At 38.0% G+C, this 26,693-nt stretch overlaps 1 protein-coding gene across 1 annotated transcript; it reads right to left on the bottom strand.

Moving 5' to 3' along the window:
• Positions 1-5,088: 5,088 nt before the first annotated feature.
• Positions 5,089-21,166, bottom strand: FRG1 (FSHD region gene 1). The gene is made up of 9 exons (XM_045552337.1): positions 20,849-21,166; positions 18,982-19,052; positions 15,350-15,475; positions 14,550-14,607; positions 12,554-12,668; positions 10,373-10,477; positions 7,061-7,152; positions 6,435-6,545; positions 5,089-5,195 (listed from the first exon to the last, which is right to left on the bottom strand). The coding sequence occupies exons 1-9, from the start codon at positions 20,908-20,910 to the stop codon at positions 5,159-5,161; spliced, it is 777 nt and encodes a 258-aa protein (XP_045408293.1). The 5' UTR covers positions 20,911-21,166; the 3' UTR covers positions 5,089-5,158.
• Between the last annotated feature and the right edge of the window lie 5,527 nt (positions 21,167-26,693).

Genomic DNA, 26,693 nt, shown 5'->3' on the forward strand with positions numbered 1-26,693 from the left:
AGGCTCCTGAGGGTGGAGAGGAGTGTAAGGGGAGGAGGCTGAATCACAACCCCTCCCCCACCACGGCTGCAATCCCTCCACCCCCTGGGCCTCCTGGATCCCTCCTTCACACTCCTCTTGCTCAACCTGTCAGAGATAGACCTCAGTCAATTTTACATTCCTTCCCTCTGAAACCCAGGTATTACCTAGTTCCTTTTATCCCCTGGAGATCTTCGCTTGAGCCCACAAATTTCATAGCCTCTTTAAAAAAATTCCAGAATATTATGGGGGTACAAACGCTTTGGTTACAAAAATTGCCTTTGCACTGCAGAGTCAGAGCTACAAGTGTGCCCATTCCCCATACAGCACGCACTGCACCCCTCAGGTGTGAATTTACCCATCCCCTCCTCCCCTCTCCCACCTGCCCAACACCCTAAGAATGTAACTTTCCATATGTGCACATTAGTGTTGATTGATTAGAACCAATTTAATGGTGAGTACATGTCGTGTTTGTTTTTCCATTCTTGTGATAGATATTTCACTTAGAAGAATGGGCTCCAGCTCCATCCAGGATAATACAATAGGTAGTTCATCTTTACCCTTTTGAGTGGCATGTGGAGATTGATCAGCATATAGACCCTTGATTCTTCCTCTGCTCTATGTTGGAGTTGTCTTATGTGTTACGTTTACATACATTAAAGCCCCATCTGACACCTTTGTAATATTTTCTTTGAGCCAGCCAACATATTTTACACGATTCAATAAAAGAGGAGTCTATCTAGCACTCTGGGAGACTGAGGCAGGTGGATCGTTTGAGCTCAGAAGTTCGAGACCAGCCTGAGCAAGAGCGAGATCCCATCTCTAGTAAAAATAGAAAGAAATTAGCTAGACAACTAAAAATATATAGAAAAAATTAGCCGGGCATGGTGGGGCATGCCTGTAGTCCCAGCTACTTGGGAGGCTGAGGCAGGAGGATCCCTTGAGCCCAGGAGTCTGAGGTTGCTGTGAGCTAGGCTGACGCCATGGCACTCTAGCCCGGGCAACAGAGTACTCTGTTTCAAAAAAAGAAAAAAAAAAAATATATGTAAAAGAGGAGCCTATCATATTTACACATCTATTTACTGTTTCTATTGGTCTTCCTCCATTCCTGATGTTCCAAATTTCCTTCTGGTATCATGTCTCTTCCTGTCACAGCTCTTTTAGAATCCCTACATTTATTGTTCCCAATTTTCCATCCTTATTTTCTAGACTTTTTATTAAAAGCTCAAGCATCTACCAAAGTGGAACGGACTCATGAGCCCCGTGTACTGCCTTCCGGCTTCCATGATCAGTCATGACCCATCTCATTTATATCCGTCACATTCCCCAATCTCTTTACCCCTGAATTATTTTGAAGCAAATTCCATACCATCTGATTCATAAATATTTTAGTATGTTTATCAAAGGATTCTATTAAAATATATAACTGTGCTGTCACTATATTTAAAATGAAACGATTTAATTTCTTAATATGGTAAATATTCAGACAATGTTTAATTTGCCCCGATGGTCTCACAAATAGATTTTTAAAAAAATCTGTTCACTTAAATCAGGTCCTGAATAAGGTGTATATATCCCCAATGGTTGGCTGCTTAAGTCTCTTCATCCATAGATTTCCCGTCTGTCACTTTTTCCTTGAAATATATTTGTTGAAGAAATCTTGCAAGTCATTTCTTCTATAAATTTTCCACATTCTGGGTTGTACTATTACTTATATGGTCATTTAACAAGTTTCTCTGTCCCAGTATTTGCTGTAGATTATTAGATCTAGAGGCTTGATCAGATTCTGAATTAATTTTTAGCAAGATTACTTTAGAGGTAGTCCTGTTGTATTGTTTGAATTTAAAATGAATTTTAAATTATTTGATGTGTTTTAATCAATGAGAACGATTATTCGCATTAATGCTTAAATTGTCCCATCTTTTGTCAACAGGAGCCTCTTCAAGTTGGCTCCTGAGTCCTTTTACCATAATTCTAGGAATCTCCAGGAGCTTCCTTGCTTTCCATGGAGTGTATTATTTTGGGTACTTTCCTTCCCTGGCCAGGAATCAACTTTTTTTTTCAAGGAGCTATGGTTCCTTTTTGTGGAAAATGGTATGTACAGTCACAGTCTTGGCTTGGGTATTTCATCAGAGTCTGGCCTTAAGAACACATTGCCGAGTTCCCACTGGAGTTCCTAATCTTCAGGGTGTTTTTTGTTTGTTTTTAATTGTATAGCATCAGCATTCTCTGGAGTTGGCTGTGGATTTTTTCATCTGCTGCTATTCTTCATTTTCAGTTATAAATTGTCTTTTGTTTACCTGCATCATTGTCAGATTAGTGGCTACAGGTTGACATGGAACGATGTGCATTTGGATCAGTGGAATTTGGGGTAATTTACCAGTGGTGAGACACTTACACGTTGTGTTTCGAATAGGAATCATCCATAACTATATTTCTCCAACAAACTTGTACACAACTCACCACTGAATGTTATTACCAAATTCTTTTTCTACTGAAGAATGGGAAGAGGTGGGTAGAGGAACTGTGGGGCATGTTGACCCAATGAAGTGAGCCACGGTCACTATCATTTCAGAGTCACTGATTTCACCTGAAAGGAGGAGGCACTAGTGGAGAGATTTCTAGCACCTAGAGAAGGGGAAAATTGGGGGCTGGGAATACGAAAGCTTCTGCTGCCAGACCCACATACAATGCACCTCTAGGCCAAAGAAATTCTGCTCTCAGAAGTATGGCCCTGACACTTTGCAGAAGCCAGGCTCAAGTTTCCTTCTACCCTCTGGGATGCAGCTAATTGGGCCTTTCCTTTCATCTTCTCCCTCCAGCTTCGAGAGACATGGCTGGATTCCCTAACGACCATGAACAGGAACAGGCCGTGTGGTGCGCTACCTGTGTTCTTGGCTTTAACTTCCAAGTGAGTGAACACCTGCCCCAGAGCCTGGGTCCTGGTGCCTCCTCTTGTCACCCTCACCTATACCCTTGTCCCCAACTTCATTACATCCGTTACCTGGCCTTGGTCACTCAGCCTCACCCTCTACTCCCCACCCCCATGGTCTGTTTCCTCCTGTGCATCCTATCTTGTTCTCACCTTTCTTTCTCCTCCCCTCCCCCCCATCTTCTGCTTGGTCTTTTGTTCCGTTCCGTTCCATTCCATTCCATTCCATTCCATTCCATATGCTTCAGTCTCTATTCACCTCAAGAAGCAGTTACTGGATAATCACCTTGGCCAAGCACTGTGCTAGGTGCTATAGAGAATATGTAGATGACCAGGACAGTTCCCTCAATGCCATGATGAATGTACAAACCAAACGTGGTGGGAAGAATATATGGAAACACAAATGATCACAAATGAGGGAATCTGGAAAAGCTTCATAGAGGAGGACACATTTGAGCTGGGCTTGAAGGATGAGCAAGGTGTCAAAAAGCAGAGGAGGGGGAATAGTGTCAGGTCCCGGTGTAGCTATGCTGGAGTATGTGCTTCCAGCCACACCTCATCTGATTCCCTCCCTGTTCCCCACACCTGGTCTCACCACTCAGGTCTCTGGCACACGTGTCCCCTCCTCCTTTTTCCTCTGTGACAGCCCAGCCTGAAGGAGTGTCTGGGATAACTTGTGACTCCCAGCTCTCCTCCCCAGGTGGAAATTCAGTTCACCTGGCTGGGGCAGCTGGTGAGGATACTGGCCACACGCTATCCCAGGACCCAGTGCACAACATCTGTTCCTTGTCAGCCGAGGCTGTCTACAACCTCTACTGTATCTTCCTGCTGCAAAAGTGTATGCTCATCCCTCTCTCATCCCTTCCCTCCAACCTCCCCACACAATCTGTTCCAGAAGAGTGAGGGCCTAGAAGTTACCCGAGCACTTTATTTCCATGGACGGACTTGCCCCCAAACACCTGCAGTTACCCTCTTGGGACAGGTCACAACGTGGACTTTTAAAAGCACATAGGGGCCGGGCGCGGTGGCTCACGCCTGTAATCCTAGCCCTCTGGGAGGCCGAGGCGGGTGGATCGCTCGAGGTCAGGAGTTCGAGACCAGCCTGAGCGAGACCTCGTCTCTACTAAAAATAGAAAGAAATTATCTGGACAACTAAAAATATATATAGAAAAAAAATTAGCCAGGCATGGTGGCGCATGCCTGTAGTCCCAGCTACCCAGGAGGCTGAGGCAGTAGGATCGCTTAAGCCCAGGAATTTGAGGTTGCTGTGAGCTAGGCTGACGCCACGGCACTCACTATAGCCCAGGCAACAACAAAGTGAGACTCTGTCTCACAAAAATAAAAAAATAAATAAATAAAAGCACATAGATGCCTGAGCCAACCTCAGTCTGGAGTCAGAACTTCCCATGGTGAAAGCCAGGCATCTGATACACAACCTGGATTTGGAACACTCACTAGAATTAGATGACATCCGGAATACTGAGTTCAGGAACTCAGAAAGAGCCTCAGCAAAGCAGACTTCAGCAACAACTCAAGTGTCTGCGCCTCTTTAACAGCATCCACCCCGTCCCACAAGCAAGGATAAAAGCATCACATACTTGTTCACTGAGGCTAGACTGTCCTAATTAGGGCATTTCCCCAATATTACTTTCTTACCCTCTTACCTGTTCTGAGCCTACTTATTCTTTTGTAACGTTTCCACTTTCCATCCCACAGCCTAACAGATTTCTTTCTCCCTGCTCAGCTCCTTGTTCTGAGATCTGTTTAGACTGTCTGTGATCTGGGGAGTGTTCAAGAGGCACAATCAAAGCCTTGTGGATTGACTGGATTGGGAGTTTCTAACTTCCTATTAAGGGTACTGATAAAGCATCTATTGTATCATGTAAAGTAAGATTGTAAAGCAATAAGACAGATTCCACAAGCAGCACAGGAAAAATCAATTTCTTAGAGTGGTACTTCATCCTTTATGACAGGAAATCCAGAAAAAAAATTCTGTGGTACTTTAAGTGTGTACTAAGGTTCATTTCTATGTGAAACACAGCAGTTAGCTAAAAAATACCATAAAGAATCTTGATTAAACTTATTTAATCTTGGTTAAACTGGCTACTAGTTAAACAGTAATTCCATAACAGCCCAAGAACTTTGTAAAAACACTTCCACTGAATATTTTATTCAGAAAAAACAAAAAGGCAGAAACAAAAATCCTGGTCATTTGCAATATCTATCAGCTTTCAATTTGGCTCTCCTGTTTAAACAAAGACAAATAATAAAAAATTAATCTATGTAAAACATACCATAGTCAACTGCTGCCAAATATAAAACTCAGGCTTAAAAATTATATGTTCAATTTTGGTTATATTACCACAACACTTACATGAAAATATTTTATTAAAATTTTACTTTTCAATTTTATTTCTATACAAAATGGATTCTAATCTCATGAAAGTTGTTTCCTAATTGTTAATAAATGTTGCCTAAGGGCTTTTCAATCCACGATAGCAATTTTAATTACTTCTGAATTTAACTGTGCCCTGAATTTTTATTTAATGGAGTGGCAATGCCGTATTTTTACAAGTGATAAAGTTATGGGATAGAGAGCTTATTCTAGAGTCCATATCCTGATTATATTTTACATTCTCTTATTGATTTCTTAGAACTAGATACATATTATTTGTTCAGCTGAAAAAAATCATTACCTCATTTATTGATTCCAGGTAAGAATTCAGAAATATACAACTAAGCATTGCCTTTATCAGGTAATATAAAGAAAGGTCAAGAGTAATTTTGCAACACAGGACATGAATGAGTATCTGGAGATTACCAAAATCTGGCACTTACTTGATTTATAGTTGTAAGCTCACAGCTAAACCTCCTTACCTATTTTTCTGTGTTGTAAACCTAGGTCATTACTTATCTAAATAGGAATAGTAATAAATAAATACTAATAATGTACTCTGAAAAATATCCTGCACCCTTCTGAATCTAACTTAAAACTGGTTAACTTCATTTAACTTTTATATTTAGTCATTTTTTAACTGACCTATTTTTATTTCACTTTATGGAAACTGTGACTATTCTAGTAGAATCCACAGAATTTTGACATTAGTCAATTAGTCAAATAACTATTTCTTTCTTTTTTTTAACCTACAGCTGCTGGAATGGGAAAACAACTATTAATACTTTCTAACTCTGGTTCTAATAGCTATAAAAAGATGATAATAAATAGATTTATAAGGTAGATGCACAGTCAAACCTGAATTTCTTACAATAAAGTATATAAATACTTAGAATCTTGTCATAATTTTTAGATATTCTTCCTTGCCAATCTTTTCTCAGACTTATGATGTCCTACGTAATATTACCAAATTCAGAAATTACAAAAAAGGACAAAAATTTGAAAACTAATAATTTAAAAAGAACACTGGTTTTATGCATGCCATTTCTATTTGGCTACTGAAAATAGGTGAAGTAAATTTATATCTACCTGTCCAAAAGCGTCTCATGCAAAAATCCATCTTTCCGAGCCTTTTTAAGAATTTTACTGTCTTCTTTACTTATTTTAAGTTTGTGGTCTTGGAAGCTCTGAAACTTCTTTCTGTAAATAAAAATGTCTTCATTGAAAATATCCCAAACATTGATTATACATGTTTTACTGAACTTATAAATACTGTTAATTTTTCACTTATTAAAAGAATGTAATCAGAATTTTTTTTAATAACCTCTAGCTTTTCAACTACAAAGATGACCCTTTGTGAAGGGTCATCACCACCATCAAGAAGGCCACTGTTTGGGCAGCCCCACTTCTGTCAGGGCATGCCGCTGGAGTCCCCGTGTCCTGGCCACCAACAGCCTTTGGTTGGCTTTATAGCCATCCTATTAATGAATAAGGAAAATGACTAACCCAAGTGCTTTCAGCTTTGAGAGCCAGCAGGATGATAGGAAAACTGAAGCCTCTAGAGCCTCAAGAAAAGAAAAGCATTTAGTTCAGTGCTTTGTCCTCAAGTGTACATTATGCTGCCTCTTCTTGTCCTTAAGGTATTTTATTTTAAAACCACCTTGAGCAGTGCTTCACTGTCAAATCTGTAGGTCTAAAAGGAGAAGAATACATACACATAATTGATTTCACACTGTTTCACATTTCCTTTGTCTTCTTCCGGGATGTCATCTTTTTTCTTGGTTTCTCTTTCAGCACAGGACCGAATCTGGATATTGGACATGAGAATCCAACAGGTTAGACATTTATCTCCCACCTTCCCCACTTTACTTCTTGTACAAGAACATTCTAGGCGATTTCTTATGTAAAAGAAGAAAATAACTAACTTAGCAATTAGATTCAGAAAAAGACAGGTTCTGGATATGTGTTTTTTTTGTATGTATGATTTATGTAAATAATTGCTATCTTATGCTTCTCTATAGCCCTTGTGTCAGAAACACTGAAGAGAAAATTACTTGAAAAACATTTTACAGATCAGATCCTACTGAGCGACTAGGCAATAACTTAAGTAATTTAATTTTGGCCCCAAAGTAAATATACTGGGATCAAATTATCCCTGGTAGATAGTGTTCATCATTTTATTAGATTTAAAGCTTAAGACAGCAGCTATTTTGTTGTGCATAGACTATTACAAAATATATTAAATTTTTAACATTACACAACTTGTTTTTACATAATTGGAATCTACCCCTTTTAAATGCTTCTTATATCATCCTATGTTTAAACAGATATTCACTATCACATGCCATAAATTAATTGATCTCGATACAATTAGGATTGCCCTTGAAAATAGCAATTTGCAACCCAAAGGACCCATGTCTCCAAAGTGATCTCTGTGGCCCAGAGTCCCATTCCAACATTACTTATAAAGTGATGACCAATAACTTGTTTGTGCCAATGATGTGTGTGACAGTTTTGGTTAGAGGGGCTCTAGAAGATCTGGGAACATTCCTGGCGAGGGCCTGTGGCACAGCACTACTTTTCGTAAGATGGATCTGTGTTCTGGTAGGTAAGACCTCTCATAAAGGTGGATGACTGGCACAGACTAGCAGACACTGCAGTGTAAATGCCAAGGGGAAAGAGTCCTGGATAATCATTGCTCAGAGCGTCCAGGTTCTTTTTTTTTTTGAGACACAGTCTCACTTTGTTGCCTGGGCTAGAGTGAGTGCCGTGGTGTCAGCCTAGCTCACAGCAACCTCAAACTCCTGGGCTTAAGTGATCCTACTGCCTCAGCCTCCTGAGTAGCTGGGACTACAGGCATGTGCCACCATGCCCGGCTAATTTTTTCTACATATATTTTTAGTTGTCCGGATAATTTATTTCTATTTTTAGTGGAGAAGGGGTCTTGCTCAGGCTGGTCTCGAACTCCTGACCTCGAGCGATCCACCCGCCTCGGCCTCCCAGAGGGCTAGGATTACAGGCGTGAGCCACCGCGCCCGGCCCAGGTTCTTAACTAACGAAAGATACCCAGAGAAGCTTGATGGGTACTTCATCTGAAAAATTATGGAAAATACACTAAAATTTATAATTCCTATGCTGTGTTCTAGACTGGTATCTCTCCATCAACCAACTCCAGAAAATGAAATAAAGAGTTGGCAGTATTGTTATTCTTGTTTAAAAGATTAGCAATATTTTTCAAGGTACAAAGAATACTAAAAGACTGTAAATTATCATGAAAATCAAGAATATTTTAAGAATAACATCAAATATATGACAGAAAATCTGACACAAAGCATGTATAGATAATTGATAGATGTTTTCAAATTATGCTGGTAGTAGAGAAAACATAACATGTATTTTTATGCTTCACTTATTAAAATGAGGAACATTTTGGAAAAGGCATTTTTTTCCCCCCACCTCTTAGAGCTTTCCACTCTGGCCTCCCTAATGCCTTGTACACAGCAAATCTGGATCAGGCAGACTAGCCACAACCTATGTCTCCTGACGAGACAAATCAAGCAAGGTTCAGAATGCTCTGTACTGGGAAGGAATGCCAAGAAAACAAAAAACAATGTGTAAAGAAGGTAGGAGTTATTCTTTAGACAGATCTTGGTGTGCACATGTCATTAAAGACCAAGTGACTTTTTTAAGTCTAAAAAATTAAGCCTTAAAAAGGCCTTCATTAAATTCCAGTTAACGACCTGATTTACCTAAGTTATCCTGCAGTTATCTATTTATATAGAATGTCACCTTGATATGAAGATGTCTGTATAACTTTTACAATGAAGTAAAACAAAGAGTAGGATTAGGGAATTTAGCCTGGAATAAGAGACACTTATTTCTGGCTTATATGACACACATGAAATACAAACAAACAAACACTTGTTTTACATGACTCATATTTTTCCTCATGTAAAGAAGACTTGAATTTATTCATAAAAACATCAAAAATTTGAGGATTAATGCTCTAGAAGTTCTGCTATGACTTTTACATTTTCTACAGGGACTAGCACATCATGAAAACTCAAGCATTAAGCAAACACAAAACAATCTGGTAACATCCTCACACATGTTGGCAGGTGTGTAAGTTAGTACAGCCTCCATGGAAGGGAATCTGGCAGTATCTAACAAAATCACAAATGCATAAACCCCTTGAACCTATAATTCTGCTTTTGGCAATTTATCTTCAGCTCTGCCTGCACACCTACAAATTGATGCATACTCAATGTTATGTGCTGCAGCACTGTCTGTAAAAGCAAAAGACTGGAAACAACCTAAATTTCCATCTCTAAGAGGCTGATTTAATAAATTAAGGTGCATCCCTAAAATGGAATACTAACTATGTAGCTGTTAAAAAGGAAGACAGGGAGAGAAGGAGAGATAAAGAGAAAATCTTCTACACACATACTGATGGGGAAAAATCTCCAAGATATAATATTAAGAAAAAACAGTCTTAGAACACTGTGTACAGGAGGCTACCTTTAGTGCAAAAAAGCTGAAACTTATAAACATATTCATATATTTATAGAGAAACTTTAGGAGGCTATACAAAAAAACAAGGGGAGGCACAGAAACAGGGTAAATGGAAAACAGGTGAACAAGGTGGATGGGAGGAATATGTCTTTATGTCATCGCAAAAATTTTGAACCATGAGCACATTTTATCTATTAAAAAACTAACTTTTAAAATGCAGACAAGAAGGAAAAAAAATTAAGCCTAAAAAGCATGTGGAACTACAGAGAAAAAGATACTGATACATGGAGCTAATAGCAAGGTAGCTTGTAGATGTAGTAATTTCTCTACTACAATGTGCAAAAAAGCCATGAGTTACAGGATTTATGATTAAAAACAGAGCCTATTTGGAATATCATAAGAAGCTATTAATTAAATCTTTAAAGTGATAGTAAATGATGATTCAGTGTTTTAAAGATATGCAGTCACATCACATATGTGACATGTATTCGTCTGTAGAAAAATATTATCATTACCTTTATCATTTCTTCTTCTCCTGCTGTTTTACTTTTTGCTTCTATATCACCTGCTTCATTACATCTAATAAAGCAGCTATTTGAGGCCAATAAAGCCATTTTCCCCTGTTAAAAAAAAACAACAGAAATAGAGTGATGAAAATAACTGCAGAAGAAATCTTAATTAAGCCTTTAGACTAAATTAATTTTTCCTCCTTGATTCTAAAATCAGGAAAAAGAACTTGGAGAAAACCTGGAAAATACAGAAACATACATAAAAGAAAACCAAAATCACCTATAATTTTTCTACTTAAATTTCTTTTCTTCATAATTAGAAATATAAAAAAATATGTAAAATACCTCTGGTGCCTTTGAATTTAAGTATCAATGTCTGAGGGACTTTTCAGTTGTTTACTGTTTGATGTATTACATTGATTTCTATTAAACAAAACTTTGAAAACCGACTTTCTTGTGTATCTAAACCTAGATTATAAATTTGGTTAATTAAATTCTCTTAACAAATATAAGTTTTAATTATAATTTGTATTCGGCTGATTCTTTTGGAAAACTCGGAATACCTTAAACATCAGTTTACAAATATAGTAATTATAAAATGTAGTAATAACCTTACATCCAGTTACAAGAGCGCTAATAGCATGGATGTGACCTCAATTCTTAGTTCAGTGGCAGGGGCTGTCACCTGAATGACTCGGTGAGCACCAGGGCACTGCTGTAGGATCTAAGGTGACTGAAACCTGTGCTGCAGATCACTCAGCTGCATCCCTTTCTGCAATAAGGTTTAACTTGTTACATCAGGGTCTTTTCAGTGACTCTTTCATGTAAATTTAAACTTTTGAAATTCAGATCCTTCCTAAAAATAAAACGAACTGAACTTTTCTAAAGTTTTATATCTTAGTATAACAGTATCTGACTCATCATCTTGGTTCTCATGATATACGGTCCTTTTCTGTTGGTTTAATTTTTATCAGTAACTCTCATAATTAGTAAGATCATCTAAAAGGGGTTGCAACCCATTAGTGGGTCATGAAATCAATTTAGTGGTTTCTGACCAGTATTAAAAAAAAAAATACACATAGAAAGGGTAAAAGAGAATAGAAAATACCAGCGTGGATAACACATGGATATATAAGTACTGTTAAATACAACTCTTGCTTCAGTTATACACATGTGTGCACTGAGTGCAGTGTAAAAATGCATTTCTCACTGGGTTGGGATCAAAATACTAACAGTTTGAAAGTCACTGACTCAAGATTTTATACTAGGGGATTAAAGGAATGAGTCTAAGTAATCATCTCTTTTGGGGGGATGTTTGGTTAATTTATCATCTTGAAAAACACTGTTGAATCCTATTTTGAATATGTTATTATATATTACCAAGACTGCTACTCAGCTACTGAACTTCTCTTCCACTTGGTTGTTTTACCTGGTACCCACTGGTCCTTACTGTTCTTGATATGGTATCTACTTTTTGGAGATTGTTTAGCTCTTTCAAAGTTTTGTTCAATCCTTACTGTTTACACAAATAGAAAAAGATATGATGCATTCTGCATCAACAAAGACTTAACAAAACATCCACATATTGCAATTGCTTACTTACTAACATTAGTAAGAATTAAGGCATTATCTCCATCCTTCTCTCGTATTAAAACTATCTTTTTGTACACTCTTTTTTTGAACTTCATTATGAACTGACTTTTACAGACTATATTTATTTCAATGAACCATTATCATTATTTATTATTTTATGCATAAATTGTCACAACTTGGTCTTAGCTTTTGCCACTGTTCTCTGATGTTTCTGAAAGCATCCATGATTTCTCCTAACAAGAGGATACTCCTGAACTATTCTGTGTTCCTACCCTGAGATTTAAAGTTGGCTATCGTCTCAAAAGTCCTGGTTCTTTAGTGGAAAATAAGACAGACTCACATCTAAGCATGCACTCAGGGTGTACAGGGACGATGGTGGGCAAAATTACTACTGCCATTTTTGTTGTACTATTTTTTGAGATCTCTTTAAAGTTATAAGCTCACATTGATTTTTTCTAATTTAATATATTACATTATTGTACCCTACTTTTTCTTGCTGTTTTAAAATATATTAAATTTTAAAATATATTACTAACTGTTTAAGATTTTCTCATACACTGACAGGAGACTTTTGTAAACAGGAATAGCACTTACATCTTGAAAGACTGGTTCCCACTGTTCTCTTGGTCCAATTGCATCTGAACGCCCAACAACAAGTCCATCTGAATTTATACCAAGATATTTTCCATAGCCAGATTTTAGGGCAATTCTTTACATTAATAAAAGAGATAAGATGTTAAAAACTGAGAGAGAAAAAAATCAAATTATTAATTAAATTAATTAATTAAATTAAATATGGAACATAGTGCAGTTTTATATACAGTTTAATATTCTGCTTTTTAATATCTTACATTATATATTATATAGCAAACATTTTCCAAATTCATTATTCTTCAAATATACTACTCTTAATAGTTATGTTATATTACACAAAAAAGTTTATTTTTTCTGCTATTATAAACGGTCCTATTGATATCTTTTCTGTAAACAAAATTGCTGAATTTATCCTTAGAAGAGATTCTTTGAAAAAAAATTATTGAATCGAAGTGTATCAACTTTAAAGCATTTATGATAAGCTGTCAAACTGCTTTCCAGAAAAAGCTTTATCAGCTTACATTCTCTCCTCAGATCAAGACAGCATCTTTTGTATCACAGGCTTTTTAAACATTATGACTCTAAAAAAAATACTTGAAAACCTGACATGGAACAAATAGTATCCCATTTAATTTGCATTTTAGTTATTAATTAGAGCGGCATTTGCATTTCTTTTCCTTTTCTTTTACTTTTTATCTGGTTCTGTCTCTTGTCCATTTTTCTATTGAAGTCTTATTGCCATTTTTCTATGGGGGTCATTAGTGTTATAAATTTAGTACATACATTAGAAGAGTAAGAACTCACTGCTTATTAAGGTTGTTGCAAATATTTTCCTCACTTGTTAATTTTATTATGTTTTTTTGTTTATAACAGTAAAGGAGTTTGTATCTATTGATTTTTTTCTTCCTCTGCTTTTATTCTTTAGAAGTCTTTTACCATACTTACCAGACTTTCAAAGAAAAGTATAGAAATAATCATCGTAATGTGATTTTTTACAAAAATTATGATTTCTAATTTTTTACCTTACCAATCTCCAGGGAATTGACTTTATACTCATTTATAGGTTACTGATAATACAAATCATTATCATGTTGATGTAACCAATTGCTAGAATACTGAAATTCACTTTCAACATGTATGACTCAAAGTATCACTCTGCACTTTTGCACTGAGAGAATAAAAAAGGTCACCTTATATAATGATTGTAAAAATAATGAGTAATACATTCTTTTTTTTTTTTTTTTTTTTGAGACAGAGTCTTGCTGTGTTGCCTGGGCTAGAGTGAGTGCCATGGCGTCAGCCTAGCTCACAGCAACCTCAAACTCCTGGGTTTAAGCGATCCTACTGCCTCAGCCTCCCCAGTAGCTGGGACTACAGGCATGCGCCACCATGCCCGGCTAATTTTTTCTATATATATATTTTAGTTGACCAGATAATTTCTTTCTATTTTTAGTAGAGACGGGGTCTCACTCTTGCTGAGGCTGGTCTTGAACTCCTGATCTCGAGCAATCCACCTGCCTCGGCCTCCCAGAGTGCTAGGATTACAGGCGTGAGCCATCACGTCAGGCCAAGAGTAATACATTCTTTTTGTCTTTATGATGATATAATGTTCCCTGCTGGTTTTGGTGATACTCTTTTCTTTATAACCCTGTTAATCTCCTGACTTCTGATCAGTTTATATATGACAGCAACACTGGGCCAGGTTTTGTATTATGCCTGTTTTCTTCACATGATCTTTCTAATCTATCTTGTTTGGTCTGTGACATTAGTAAGCTTAATTTTTTAAACTTACATATTTTTTTTCCAGTCTAGTATTATATATTGATAGGAAATCCACTAAAAGTAGATTACAAAATCCACTTTTCAAAAAAAATTATTTTGTTTTTTACATGAAAATTACTCTATGAGCTTAAGTCAGCTAAATATTGAAATTTTTAATGAAGCAAATTAAATTAAAAAATAAATGGTTATTACTTACAGTTCAACTCAAGCTCACCTGGAATCAGACAACTTGACAGCTGTAAACTGCTCTGGGGGACTAGGGCCCTCATCAACTATTGAAGAAAAAACATTTGAAGATAAATTTGACATTTGTTATAAATACAGATATGATATATTCTTTTGTTTTAAAAATGTAGCTCTTTTCTTTTAAAATTAAATGTAAGAATATTAAGATATTAGGACATAATTGTAATAATACAGTATCTATAGAATCAAGATCTATTTTATCTCCTTACAACAGTGCTAGTTTTACATGTTTAATAAGATATATTAGCATGGTGCTTCTTTAATCCTTCCAAGATATTTTTTACTTTTTAAAGTACAGTCACAAATAAGCACAATATTTTAAAAACTAAATGCTTTCATTTAAGAGATGGCCATTCTGACCAAATGATACTGCTTTTTTACCTTCTAATTACTTCATATCTCATTAGTGCTTCCTCTGCTGGGCTAAAGAGAATGAGAAAACTTCAAATTGTTACACCCAGGTTAGTTTTGGCAGTAAGCCGGGGGGTGGGGAGAAGAAATCCAAACCTTTGACTCAACCAGGTTTTATTTTTTCTTTCTATTTACTATTTTAACTATTCATGTTGTTTTTGATTTCCAAAGATACTCTTCTGGAACTACACAGAATGTTTTCAAATGCTTATACTGAAAAGAGGGAGTTGCCAATGGTTGATAAATATTGAGGAAGGAAAAATAAGGAGGAGTCAAATGAGGGCTCTATTCCTTCAGAGTATGTTTGAGACTAGTTAGAATTTGGTCTCCCTTCCATTGCTTCCAAGAGACACAAACCTTCTTTATGTGGAGCTCCCAGTGTAAAAAGACCATTGTCAAGTGCATGTATATAGGTTCCTTTATCCATTTCAATGGCTATGGTTCCTGAAATTTCACCAAAGTTTGTTACTGTCCACCAGATTCCTAAAAAATAAAATTAATATTTAAATTTTATATTTCAGCTTTGACACAAGGTTCTTTTTCATTGTTGCTATAACTTATCTTTTAAAACTTTTTATTTTGTGGTTGTAAGAAATAATACAGAAATCTCATATACCTTTTACTCAGTTTCTCCCAATTATGACATCTTGCATAACTATTTTACAATGTCAAAACTAGGAAACTGACATTGATATGATCCATGAACCTTATTCAGATTTCACCAGTTTTGCAAGCACTTGTTTCCATATATGTGTGTAGATTCATGTGACTACTATCACAGTCAGGATTAGGTTCTTGTGACGATACAAAATGATACAGAGAACAGTCCCTCTCCTTCCAGACCCCATCCAGCCATCCACACCTGCTTTCCAGAGGCAATGCCCATTATATTATGGGCTTCTGCAGAAAGACTTCCCAGCACATAGCAGTCTTAACTATGATTTTAGATTGGAAACAAAATGAGCAGAATCTATGTCTATATACACTAATTTCTAATTCACCAATAGAAACGTTAAACTCTAGAGTAAGATTATTGAAGCAATTGTTGCAAAAGTTTATATTTTAATGGAAAAAAGAATATCCCAAAATCTTCCCCTGGGTTGTACTTTAGTTAGAGTAGAAATGAGATAATAATTAACAGGATATTAGATGGTATTAAGGAGTTCTTGTTAATTTTGCAAGGTCTGATAATGACAGTGTTATGTAATTTCCTATTCAACTAAACATTTAGGTTTTTTCTAATTAATTAAAAAAAATCAGTAAAACTTTAGCTAAAATGAAGTTAGACCCTTACCTAACACCAAATACAAAAATTAACTTACAATACATCAAAGACCTAAATGTGACAGCTACAACTATAAAACTCTTAGAAGAAAACAGGGGAAAAAGCTTGATGACACTGGATTTGGCAATGGTTTCTTGGATATGACATGAGAGGAACAGGCAATGAAAGAAAAAAATAGACAAATTGGACTTCATCAGAATTAAAAACTTTTGTGCATGGAATGACCACTGCATCAGAGTAAAAAGGCAACCTACAGAATGGAGAAAATATTTGTAAATTATATATATTATAAGGAATAAAATCTAGTATAGAGAACTCCAAAAAAAAAAAAAAAAACCCACACAATTCAAAATTGGGCAAAGGATTTAAATAGACATTTCTCTAAAGAAGATATACAAATGGCCAATAAACACATGAAAAGATGCTCAGTATCACTAACCACTAGGGAAATGCAAATTAAAACCATGAGATACCACTTCATACCCATCAGAATGGCTAAAACAGAAAAACAAGTGTTGGCAAGGATGTAGAGAAACTGAAACCTTTGCGCACTGCTGGTGGAAACGTAAAATGGTGCAGCTGTTATGGAAAACAGTATGGTGGTTCCTCAAAAAATTAAAAATAGAATTACATGATCCAGCAATTCCACTTCTGGGTATATACACCAAAAAATTGAAATCAGGGTCTTGAATAGATATCTGCACATCCATGTGCACAGCAGTATTATTGACAATAGCCAAAAAGGCAGAGGCAACCCAAGCGTCCACTGATAGATGGATGAATGAATAAACAAAATGTGGTACATACACACATACAATGGAATGTTATTCAGCCTTAAAAAAGGAGGAAATTCTGACATATGTTTCAACATGGATGAACCTTGAAGACATTATACTAAATGAATGCATTAAATATGTATGTTACTAAAGTAACATAACATAGTATTTGCCAGTATCACCCCTGGGGCTTTTGGCTGTAAAAAAGCACTGGACACTAAAGTTGCCTATCTCTAAAAGTGAGGTTACAGCCAAAGCGATCTATGTGTGTGCTGCAGACACCTAAGCCAGATCTGAGAATCTATCCCAAAACATTACTTGTCATTTTTTAAAACAAAATATAGACACACGCTTAAAGTTATTTCCTTTTAAATCTTATGCAGACTGCTGTGTTGTCTTACAACACATGATAAAGCTTGTCACATATTGTAATTTTTTATTTAGCTTTTTAGAAATAAGGTCTGTTATTTCTAAATAGGTAGGAGCCAGATCTATATTGTTTAGGGATATCTGGTACAGAGAAGGCACTGAATGTACGCAGAAAAACGCATTTGATAGAATTAAACACCTTTAAGATAAAAACTCCCAAGAAATTAAGTTCAAAAGGAATGTCCTCATTTTGATAAACAGTATCTATGAAGATTTTACAGCTAACATCATACCATATGGCTTGAAAGCTTTTCTGCCTCAGATTGGGAACAAAGCAATTATGTTCATTCTCACAACTTCTGTTCAACATTATGGAAGTCTTGGTTAGTATAACACAGCAATAACAATAAACAAAAGACACAAAGATTGGAAAGAAAGATGTAAAACTATAGTCACAAGAAACATGATTGCAGATTTCTTAGTTTTTTATATAAGCAAAAATACCAGATGTAATAATAAGTGAATTTAACATCTCAGACTACAAGGTCTATACACAAAAATTAATTGTATATCTATATACTGACACCAAACAATTGGAAAATAAAATTTAAGAATTCTAATTATAGTAGTACAAAATTACAAAATGCTTAACAAGTTTTAAACAGACATGCAAACAGCTACACCGAAAACTACAAATCATTGAGACTCAATATTAAGATGCTGATTCTCCCCAAGTGATCTAGATTTAACACAACTCTCCCAGAAAATCCAACAGGCTTTATCGTAGGAACTAATAAATTGATTCTAATATTCATACGTAAATATAAAAGACCTAGAATAGTTAATCTTGAAAAAAGAAGTTCAAAGTTGGAGAACTCACACTACCTGATCTCAAGACAGGAAGCTTTACACTATTCCATATTTGTATGTATGTTTAAAGGTACCATAATTTATGAAGTTTCAAAATGTAACTTGCCAAGTTTTAAAAGAGAAAAAAAATTGCTTTAAAGTATAGGTATGGAAAGGTAAGGACTAAATGGAAAACAGACTGGTTAAATGTTTTAGAGCAGTTTATTTATGGTATCATTTATAGGCTACCTTAATGTTCTATTCTGTTGAAGATTTTCATTCATTTCCTAGTTTATAAAATGATTTTTACTGTGAATATACTTCCTTTAGAGACAAACTGACTTCTACAACTAAGATGAACACATGTCCAGAGAAAATAATTTATAAAACATATTTGTTTAAGTAATATTTATCTACATTAGGCCTTTAAAATTATGTATCAGAATCTCTGGCTATTAAGTAGTGTAACGGTGGCTACTGAATCAGAGAGTTATGCTTCCTCTCTCCTGTGCTTTGTTCCAGTAATGAAAAAAAGGCATCAGTGTCATCTATTATGCTAAAAAATAACAGGAATCTACAGCTGTAAATCATACTTGAGCACTTTAAGACAAATATGAACAGGGCATATATATCTAACCAGGAAAATATTTTAAATGACATCTCAACAAATGTTAACTTTTCTCAGAATAAAACATTGAAAACTGACTCACCAACAATATCAAGTTGGGTTTCTTCATCCTCTTCCTTTTTTCTCTTCTTATCTTTGCTCTTTTTCTTTTTACTACAGGAGATAATTTATACAGGTGAGTTTAGGTATACTGATTTGTATGTTAAATATCACAAAATGAAAGCTCAGAAGAGTCTTTTAAGCTGTGCATCCATTTATAAATTATTGATTTATGATGATTTACACTGATATGCCCTCTTTTTTTTTTTTTTTTGAGACCGAGTCTCACTCTGTTGCCACACAAATACTTATATAAGAATATTTATAGCAGTATTACTCAGGCAAAAAGTCGAAACAACCCACGTGTCCACCAACTGATGAATGGATAAACAAAATGTGTTAGATCCATACAATGGAATATTATTCAGCCATGAAACAAATACTGATACATGCTCAACATGGATGAACCTCAAGAATGTTATGCTAAGTAAAAGAAGCCAGATACAAAAGGCCACATATTGTATGATTCCATTCTTATGAAATATTCAGAATAGGCAAATCCATACAGACAGAAAGCAGATTAGTGGTTGCCAGGGCCTGGGAGAAGGGGAAAATGAGGTGTGACTGCTCAAAAGGTAAGAGTTTCCTTTTGGAGTGATGAAGACGTTGAGCAACTAGACAGTGGTGAACCTCATGAATATACTAAAAGCCACTGAACTGTATACACTTTAAAAGAGTGAATTTTATGATATATGAATTACATGTCAATAACAACCAAAAAAACTCAAGAGTGATTTAAATAAAAAAAGTTAATATATAAGTGCTTAGAACAATTCTTGACACATAGTGTGCTACATATGCATTAAAATTATGATTGTTATAATTTTAAGATGACACATTTGTTTGCATTTTAATCATAAAGTAAGTTTTCAGAAGATAACTTTGCTCTCCTCCCAGCAAATTCACACAGTAAAAATCTCAGATTTATTCAGGATAAGTTCTTCATGATGCCAGACCCCTAGGAGCCAGACTACCAGGTTTTAAATCTTGATTCTGTCACTTCTTAGCTCTGGGATTTTTGAAAGAGGTACTAAATTTCTCTGTGATTCATCTCAAGGGCAGTGGCTTCAGCTTGCTCCTTGATACTTACTTTCCACTTCACCTAAAAGTATCAAAAACATTCTGTATAGTCAATACCAGACAAATCTACCACTTAAAAAAGGTGCAAAAAAAAAAAGAGGTGCAGATCTGAGTGGACAGGTATCTTTCCCTAAATAGCTAATAATCATAAGTCACCATGACAGCCTCCTTGCATTTGACTCAATTTATTTACTGCATGCACGTTACCTCATTTAATCCTCATAATTCTTTTAGAGTAAAATGAGTAAATGGAAGCTCAGACATATTAAACAATTGGTCACAAGTCGCAAAATTAGCAAATGGTGGAGTCCAGATTCGAGTCCATATCCCTATCAAAGCCCAAATCTTTAACCACTATGTGATTCAGCCCACTTCCACTCTGCACATTACAACAAATGAATCAAGAATTTTTTTTAGGGGGAAGGGAGACAAAGGCGAAAATAATCGTCCCCAGTAAAGGAAGTTATTACGACTTGCATGATCAGACTAATGCAGACCCACCACGCAAGAGGTCTGCAGGGAGGCCTCAGGGGACCCAAACTTTCGGCTCTGGGGCTACTGCCCCCCCCCGTCTCCTTAGGGCGCAACAGCTTTTCTAGCTCCGCACGGGCGCCGGGAACCGAGTTGGGCCCAGACAAGAGGCCAGGCCCAAGGGCTGGGAGACTAAAGCGACAGCCCCCTACGGCTCCCAGGGGCTTCGCGGGGGGGGGGGGGGGCGCGGGGTGTCAGAAAAGAACAGAAGAGGCTCCCGCACGAGTTTAGGGTCTCACCTCTTAGCCTTCGTCCCCTTGAGCACGAGTTTGGTGGACTTCACATAGGAGTATTCCGCCATGGTTCTGAAGGGACCAAATACCTGACCGGGAGCAGAGGCGGCCGGGGAGCGGCGGGGGGACAAAGGTGGAGGCGAAGTGCAAACGCTCGGAAAGCACGCGAGACAGCCGCAGCACTAGCGCTTGTACGGACTCCTTTGCTTTTCTCGCTCGAACGTTGAAAAATCAGAAATAAAGAATTCTATTTCGTGTTTACTGTCGGGGGGCGCTACGGCAAGCGCAGCGGGCCAAGTCTGTCAGCGTCCAGCCGCTCCCTCCGGCTCCCTCTTGCGCAACCCGGAACAACAGCGCCTCCCGAAGGCGGAAGCCCGCGCGGACGCGCCCCCTGGCGGGCGGGGTCGGCGTCGCTTCCGGTGGGGCTCGGGCGGCCGGGGACTGGCTGAGGGGAGGTGACCAGGGACCGGGCTGGGCGCGCGGTGTTAGTCTGGGCTTCGGCGTACACGGCTTTATGCAGCTCCACGAACCTTATCGCGTTGTTTTAATTAACTAGGGAGACGTGAATAATGTGCAGGAAACAATTACGGAACGAAGTCCAATGTAATTTAAGTGCCGAATTTGGGGCCGCAGCTGAATTAGGGCGGAGGTGGGGCGGGGTTTGGCACTGAAGACTGAAGTCTTGGGAGCGGCTCTCCTGGAGTGGCCACGTGGATGCTTCTCCCGCCTGCTCCAATCCCTTCTGTGAATAATTCTGCCCTTTCCAAACTCCCTTCCGTGGTGCTGCTCGAGTGATCTCCGTAGATCACTACTATTCCCCTATCTAAAATGTATTAGAGGAGTCCCAGGGTCCTGGAGCGGGGCTGTCCTAGCGTCAGTTAATAAATTACCGTGACCGGGCTCCCTTCTTACCGCTGGCCCTGCCACGTCAGTCCGGGTCGCGCCGCACCGCGACGACGTTCCGAGAGCTCTGCGTTTGCCGCTCCTGCTCCTGCAGTGGTGCCGTTGGCTCCAACTCCTGCACTCGGCCCTTTTTTCAACCTTTAAGGGACACTCAGGCCTCATTTCCTCCAAAAGACCATCTTTGAATGACCCGTGCTTCCCCAAATCTCCTGCATTTCTTATGCTGTAACATAATAGTGCTCTTTCTTTTTAGGACAGGAGTTGTAGTTGACTCATCCGTGTTTCCCGCCTACACACCACCCTGCCCTGCCTTGGAGCAGGCACTGCCTACCCAATGCTGTTGAAGTATTCAGGTTCCAAAGCCTGAAGTTAAGCTGTGAAGGGTGGGACAGTTAGGAGTGTGACTTGACTGGAGAGGAGGGAGGCAGTGTGTTGAAAAACAGAGGGGGAAAATCGGGTGGGTGGGGAAATGCCATATCAGGGAGGACATTGGAAGTCAGTTCCTTATCGATTTATCAATCAATCATCTCTGTAAGCCACTGCGCTTGGGGGATGCAAAAGATGCTTCAGACTCAGGGCCTGAAGGGCCTTCATCTGACTAAGTACATAATGTGTTTCTAGTTAAAAATGTAACTTCTAGATTCAGACTGCTTGGTTTTTTTTTGTCTTTTAACCTTCCTACCAAGAATAAATAAGTGGTTTGTGTCCCATGATTACCGTGTTCTACCACCCTGAACTCGTCTGAACACTTATTTTTACCTGTGGGTTTTACACCTTCAGATGTTTTCATGCAACATGTTAGCACCCTTTTCTTCCAGTTTGAAGAACTCCCTTTAGCATTTCCTGTAAGGTAGGTCTGGTTGCAAGAAATTCCCTCGGCTTTTGTTTGTCTGAGAATGCCTTAATTTCCCCTTCGTTTCTGAGGGATGGCTTTGTTGGGTTGTGGTTGCCAGTTGTTTTTCCTCAGCACTTTGAATATATCATCGCACTTTCTCTTGGCCTGTAGGCTTTCTGCCGAGAAGTCTACTACCAGGTGTGAAGCCTTGGAAGCCAGAGGAACATGGCAGTGGGTGACCAGAAACTTCATCAGTGGGTGCCCAAACGAAGACAGGATTAGCCACATGTCAGCAGGTGTCACTGCGGAATGCCCAGAGAAGGGACTGCACTGGCTGTACGCACAGCAGAGACCAGCTTGTCCCAGAGGACAGTGCACCCCCACCTCAACCTCCACGAGGGTAAGTGAGCACCCCTGCATCCTCGGGGTGGGTGGTATGGTAGGTAGGCCACTCTTTCAGTAAGAACCTAGCCTGGCTCAGGGAGTTTGAAATTTGAAATTCTCCTCTTTTTTTCAACAATCCTGGGGATGGCGGCCACTCATCTTTGGGAAATGTGTCTACTCCTCTCTCTGCTGCTCCCACACCTTTACCACGTTAACTGCTGTGGGATGTGGGGAATTGGTGTTAAAGAACAATTTTTTTCCCTGAGAAGGTAAAATCTTTTACTCTCTTATAAAAATAAAATGAACAAGTGTCAAAAGAATTTTTTAACTCATTAATTAATGAGGGACCAGTAAGATGTTACAACTGGTTGGAGGGGAAATCAGAGAGCACACATGTAAGCAAATAGGTATACAGAAATAAATTTACAAATAAATGCAAAACTGCTTGATATCCCAGGTCAATAATCAATTGCTTCTACCTGACAAAAGTTATTTGTGCTTCTGTGGACAAGAGTCATTTGCATTACTTTAAGTATTTTGCAACCTACAGAGATGTAAAAGGCTCCTGCTGAGTCAAATAGCCCAGAAGAATGCACTAGATAGGATATATGTAATTTTATTTGGTCTATTTCAGAGTCTTTCAGAATTTTTCCTGACAGTGAAAAAGGAAGGAGGAACAGGTTTTTTTTCTTCCTTCCTCTCTCTTATTTCCCTCCCTCCCTCCCTCCCTTCCTTGCTGCCTAAGTGGCTTCATGGTCTCCTGACCTGACTGATAGGTAAAGCTTTCTCTCATGGCAGTTCTGGGATACTCCTGGGCATCTCTCTCCTGTGGTTCCTTTGAATTAGGCAACTGGACCTCTATTCTAGGTTATTGTTCAAGCTTTTGCAGTCTTAAGAACCCCTATTTCTTGCTTGCATTGCATGTCCACTGTGGGTCAGCTGTAGACTGAGTCTGACTGAGCAGCCTCAGGCTGGAACATTGGTCGTCATCATGCCTGATGGAGAAAGGAGTCCTAAAGCTTCTGCTTGGAAGTGACACATGTCACTTCTGCTCCCAGGTCACTTGGTTAAACCTGACCCTTCCTTTAACAAGACAAAAATGTATAATCTTGCAGTAGGTAGGGACACTGCAGGAGGGACACCAGATAATGGGTGAACAGTGATACAATCTACTACATCATTACCATGAACATTAGCCATCCCCAGGGTCCTACCCAGAATTCTGAGAACCTCAACCCATGCATTGTCCCCAGCAGAGCTCCTGTATTCCTTTGGCCCTAACTATAACCTCTAGGATGAAATCTACAAATCTGCTCTTTGAGCTGCAAACTTCTCTTTCGAAATTATTTTTTAAAACACCTAGTCCAAATCTCAGTAGTTTTTAATCTAATCATTTTGCATTTGTGGCTTTCTGGCCTGCCTTTCTTCCAAATCATAAACTCTTTAAAATTAGTTTCCTATTGCTGCCACAACAAATTACCACAAACTTAGTAGCTTCAAACGAAGACTTGTTATCTTATAGTTCTATAGGTTAGAAGTCTGATGCTGGTCTTACTGGGCTTAAGTTAAGGTGTTGCCAGGGCTGTATTCTTTTCTGGAGGCTCTGGAGAGAATCCATTTCCTTGCCTTTTCCAGCTTCTACAGGCCACATTTTTTGGTTCATGGACCCTTTAAAGCCAGCAACGTTGGATCTCTGTGACTCTTGTCTTGTAGTCATGTGACCTTCTGACCACAGCTAGGTAAGTTTCTCTGGTTTTAAGAATATGTGAGATTAGGCTGGCCCCCAAGATAATCAAGGATTATTTCCCAATCTGAAAGTCCTTAATTTAATCACATCTGCAAAGTCCCTTTTACCATGTAAAGTAACATAGTCACAAATTCCAGGGATTAGGACACTTTTGTGGAGACATTATTTTGACTATACAAAGGCAGAGTCTTGAACTTATTCATATCTATATCTTATTTACTTGATTTCAGAGCCTGGAACACATTAGGCTCCAAATAAATGTGGAGTCAGTGGTAAATATTTAAATTTTCACTTTGCTGCTACATTGCATCCACATCCTCCCACTTATGGTGGAATGTCTTGTAATTTTGTTACCCTCTCCATTTCGCATTCCAGCTGGACTTGGTCATGTTATTCCTTCCACATGTGTGGTTTGAAACCCTCTCTCTCTTTCTATCCATCAAGCCCTTCTCAAATGCCATTTCATGAAACTTTTTCTAATCCCCAATTGTCTTAGTTTGTGTGTGCTGCTATAACTAAACAGCACAGACTGGGTAATTTGTGAGGATGGGAAGTCCATGGTCAAGATGCTGGCAGGTGGGGTTGTCTGGTGAGGGCTGCTCTCTGCTTACAAGATGGCACCTTGCTGCTCTGTCCTCCAGAGGGGATGAATACTGTGTCCTCACATGGTGGAAGGTGGGCGGGCAAGAGAGATGGGCTCCTCCATGGAGCCCTGTTATAAGGGCACTCAATCCCATTCACAAGGGTGGTGTCCTCATGGCCTAATCACTTCTTAAAAGCCCATCTCCTAACACCTGAATGAGAACATTCAAGCCATAGCACCAATCAAATATAATCTTTCTCTCCTCAGAACCTCCCTAGTATATGTAGACCTCTCATTCTTTTACGTGTTCTGTCTCATGGTTTCTTCCTTTACTGATAAGGTACTGTCGTGGACAGCTATAGTTTTGGGTTGTATATCAACAAAACACCGTTCCTATTTTTTTGAATCCTAAGCAAACTATGAGGAAGGGCCACATCTTCCATCTTCTGTTATTTGCAGTGAAGAATATAGAGTGAACATGCTCTCATGTGAAAACACCACTCCATCCAGACATCTCATGTGATCTCACTGGAGGAAAGTATGAATGTTATTTTTAAGTTTTGCTCAGAATAACAGTGTTAATTGGCACTACTAGCAATGGAGATGAGTAAGTAACTTTTTGTGAAACCTATTCTTAGAGGTGAAACAAAATCTTATGGAAATTATTCCAGTCACCTCTGGAAATTTATTAAGTAACCTAGTGTATAATGTTGATTTGCCATGATATTTGATACAATAGTTTTGTATTTTCAGGATAATTTCTTTTCCCTTTACTTTTAAAAATAAAGTACCAATAGTCCATCTCTTCTAGATTATCTGTTGAGAAGCTGTTTATTGGATGTCTCTTTGCTTTTAACATGACTAGGCATTTTGTGATTAAAGTATTAATAAAATAAAAATTCAAATTCATAGAAGCAGAGAGTAGGATAGTGGTTGCTGGGGCTACAGGAGGCAGGGAGTGGAGTGCTGTTGATCAAATGCAACGAAGTTGCAGTTAGAATGATTTCTGGAGGTCTGATGTACAGTATGGTGATGATAGTTAACAATACTGTACTGTATACTTATAATTTGCTAAGAGGATAGATCATAAATTAAATCTCCACACACACACACACACACACACACACACACACACACAATGGTAACTATGCAGAGACAATGGATATGTTTATTTGTCCTATTGTGATCATTTCATAACATATGTGAATATCAAAACATCAGGTTGTATACTTTATACAATTTTTATGTATCAACGGTGCCTCAATAACACAGTCAAAAAAGATTTAATAAATAAGATCCACAAACTGAAAACTTTTCCATAATAGGGAGGGCTGGAGTAGGGAAATTGAGTTGTGCAATAAGGGTACGGTGAGGGGAATGGGAGATAACTGATCAAGCA

The sequence above is a fragment of the Lemur catta genome, chromosome 5 (assembly GCF_020740605.2).
Source record: "Lemur catta isolate mLemCat1 chromosome 5, mLemCat1.pri, whole genome shotgun sequence".
NCBI lineage: Eukaryota > Metazoa > Chordata > Mammalia > Primates > Lemuridae > Lemur > Lemur catta.

Bases quoted from the DNA above. Each gene is read 5' to 3' on its own strand.
- FRG1 (XM_045552337.1), bottom strand. From the start codon at position 20,910: ATGGCGGAATACTCCTATGTGAAGTCCACCAAACTCGTGCTCAAGGGG. The intron at 14,608-15,349 runs GTTTGTGTCTCT...TTTCTTCAATAG, and splicing joins GGGAGCTCCACATAAAGAAG to TTGATGAGGGCCCTAGTCCC. The intron at 5,196-6,434 runs GTAGATATAAAT...TTGTTTAAACAG, and splicing joins CATGAGACGCTTTTGGACAG to GAGAGCCAAATTGAAAGCTG.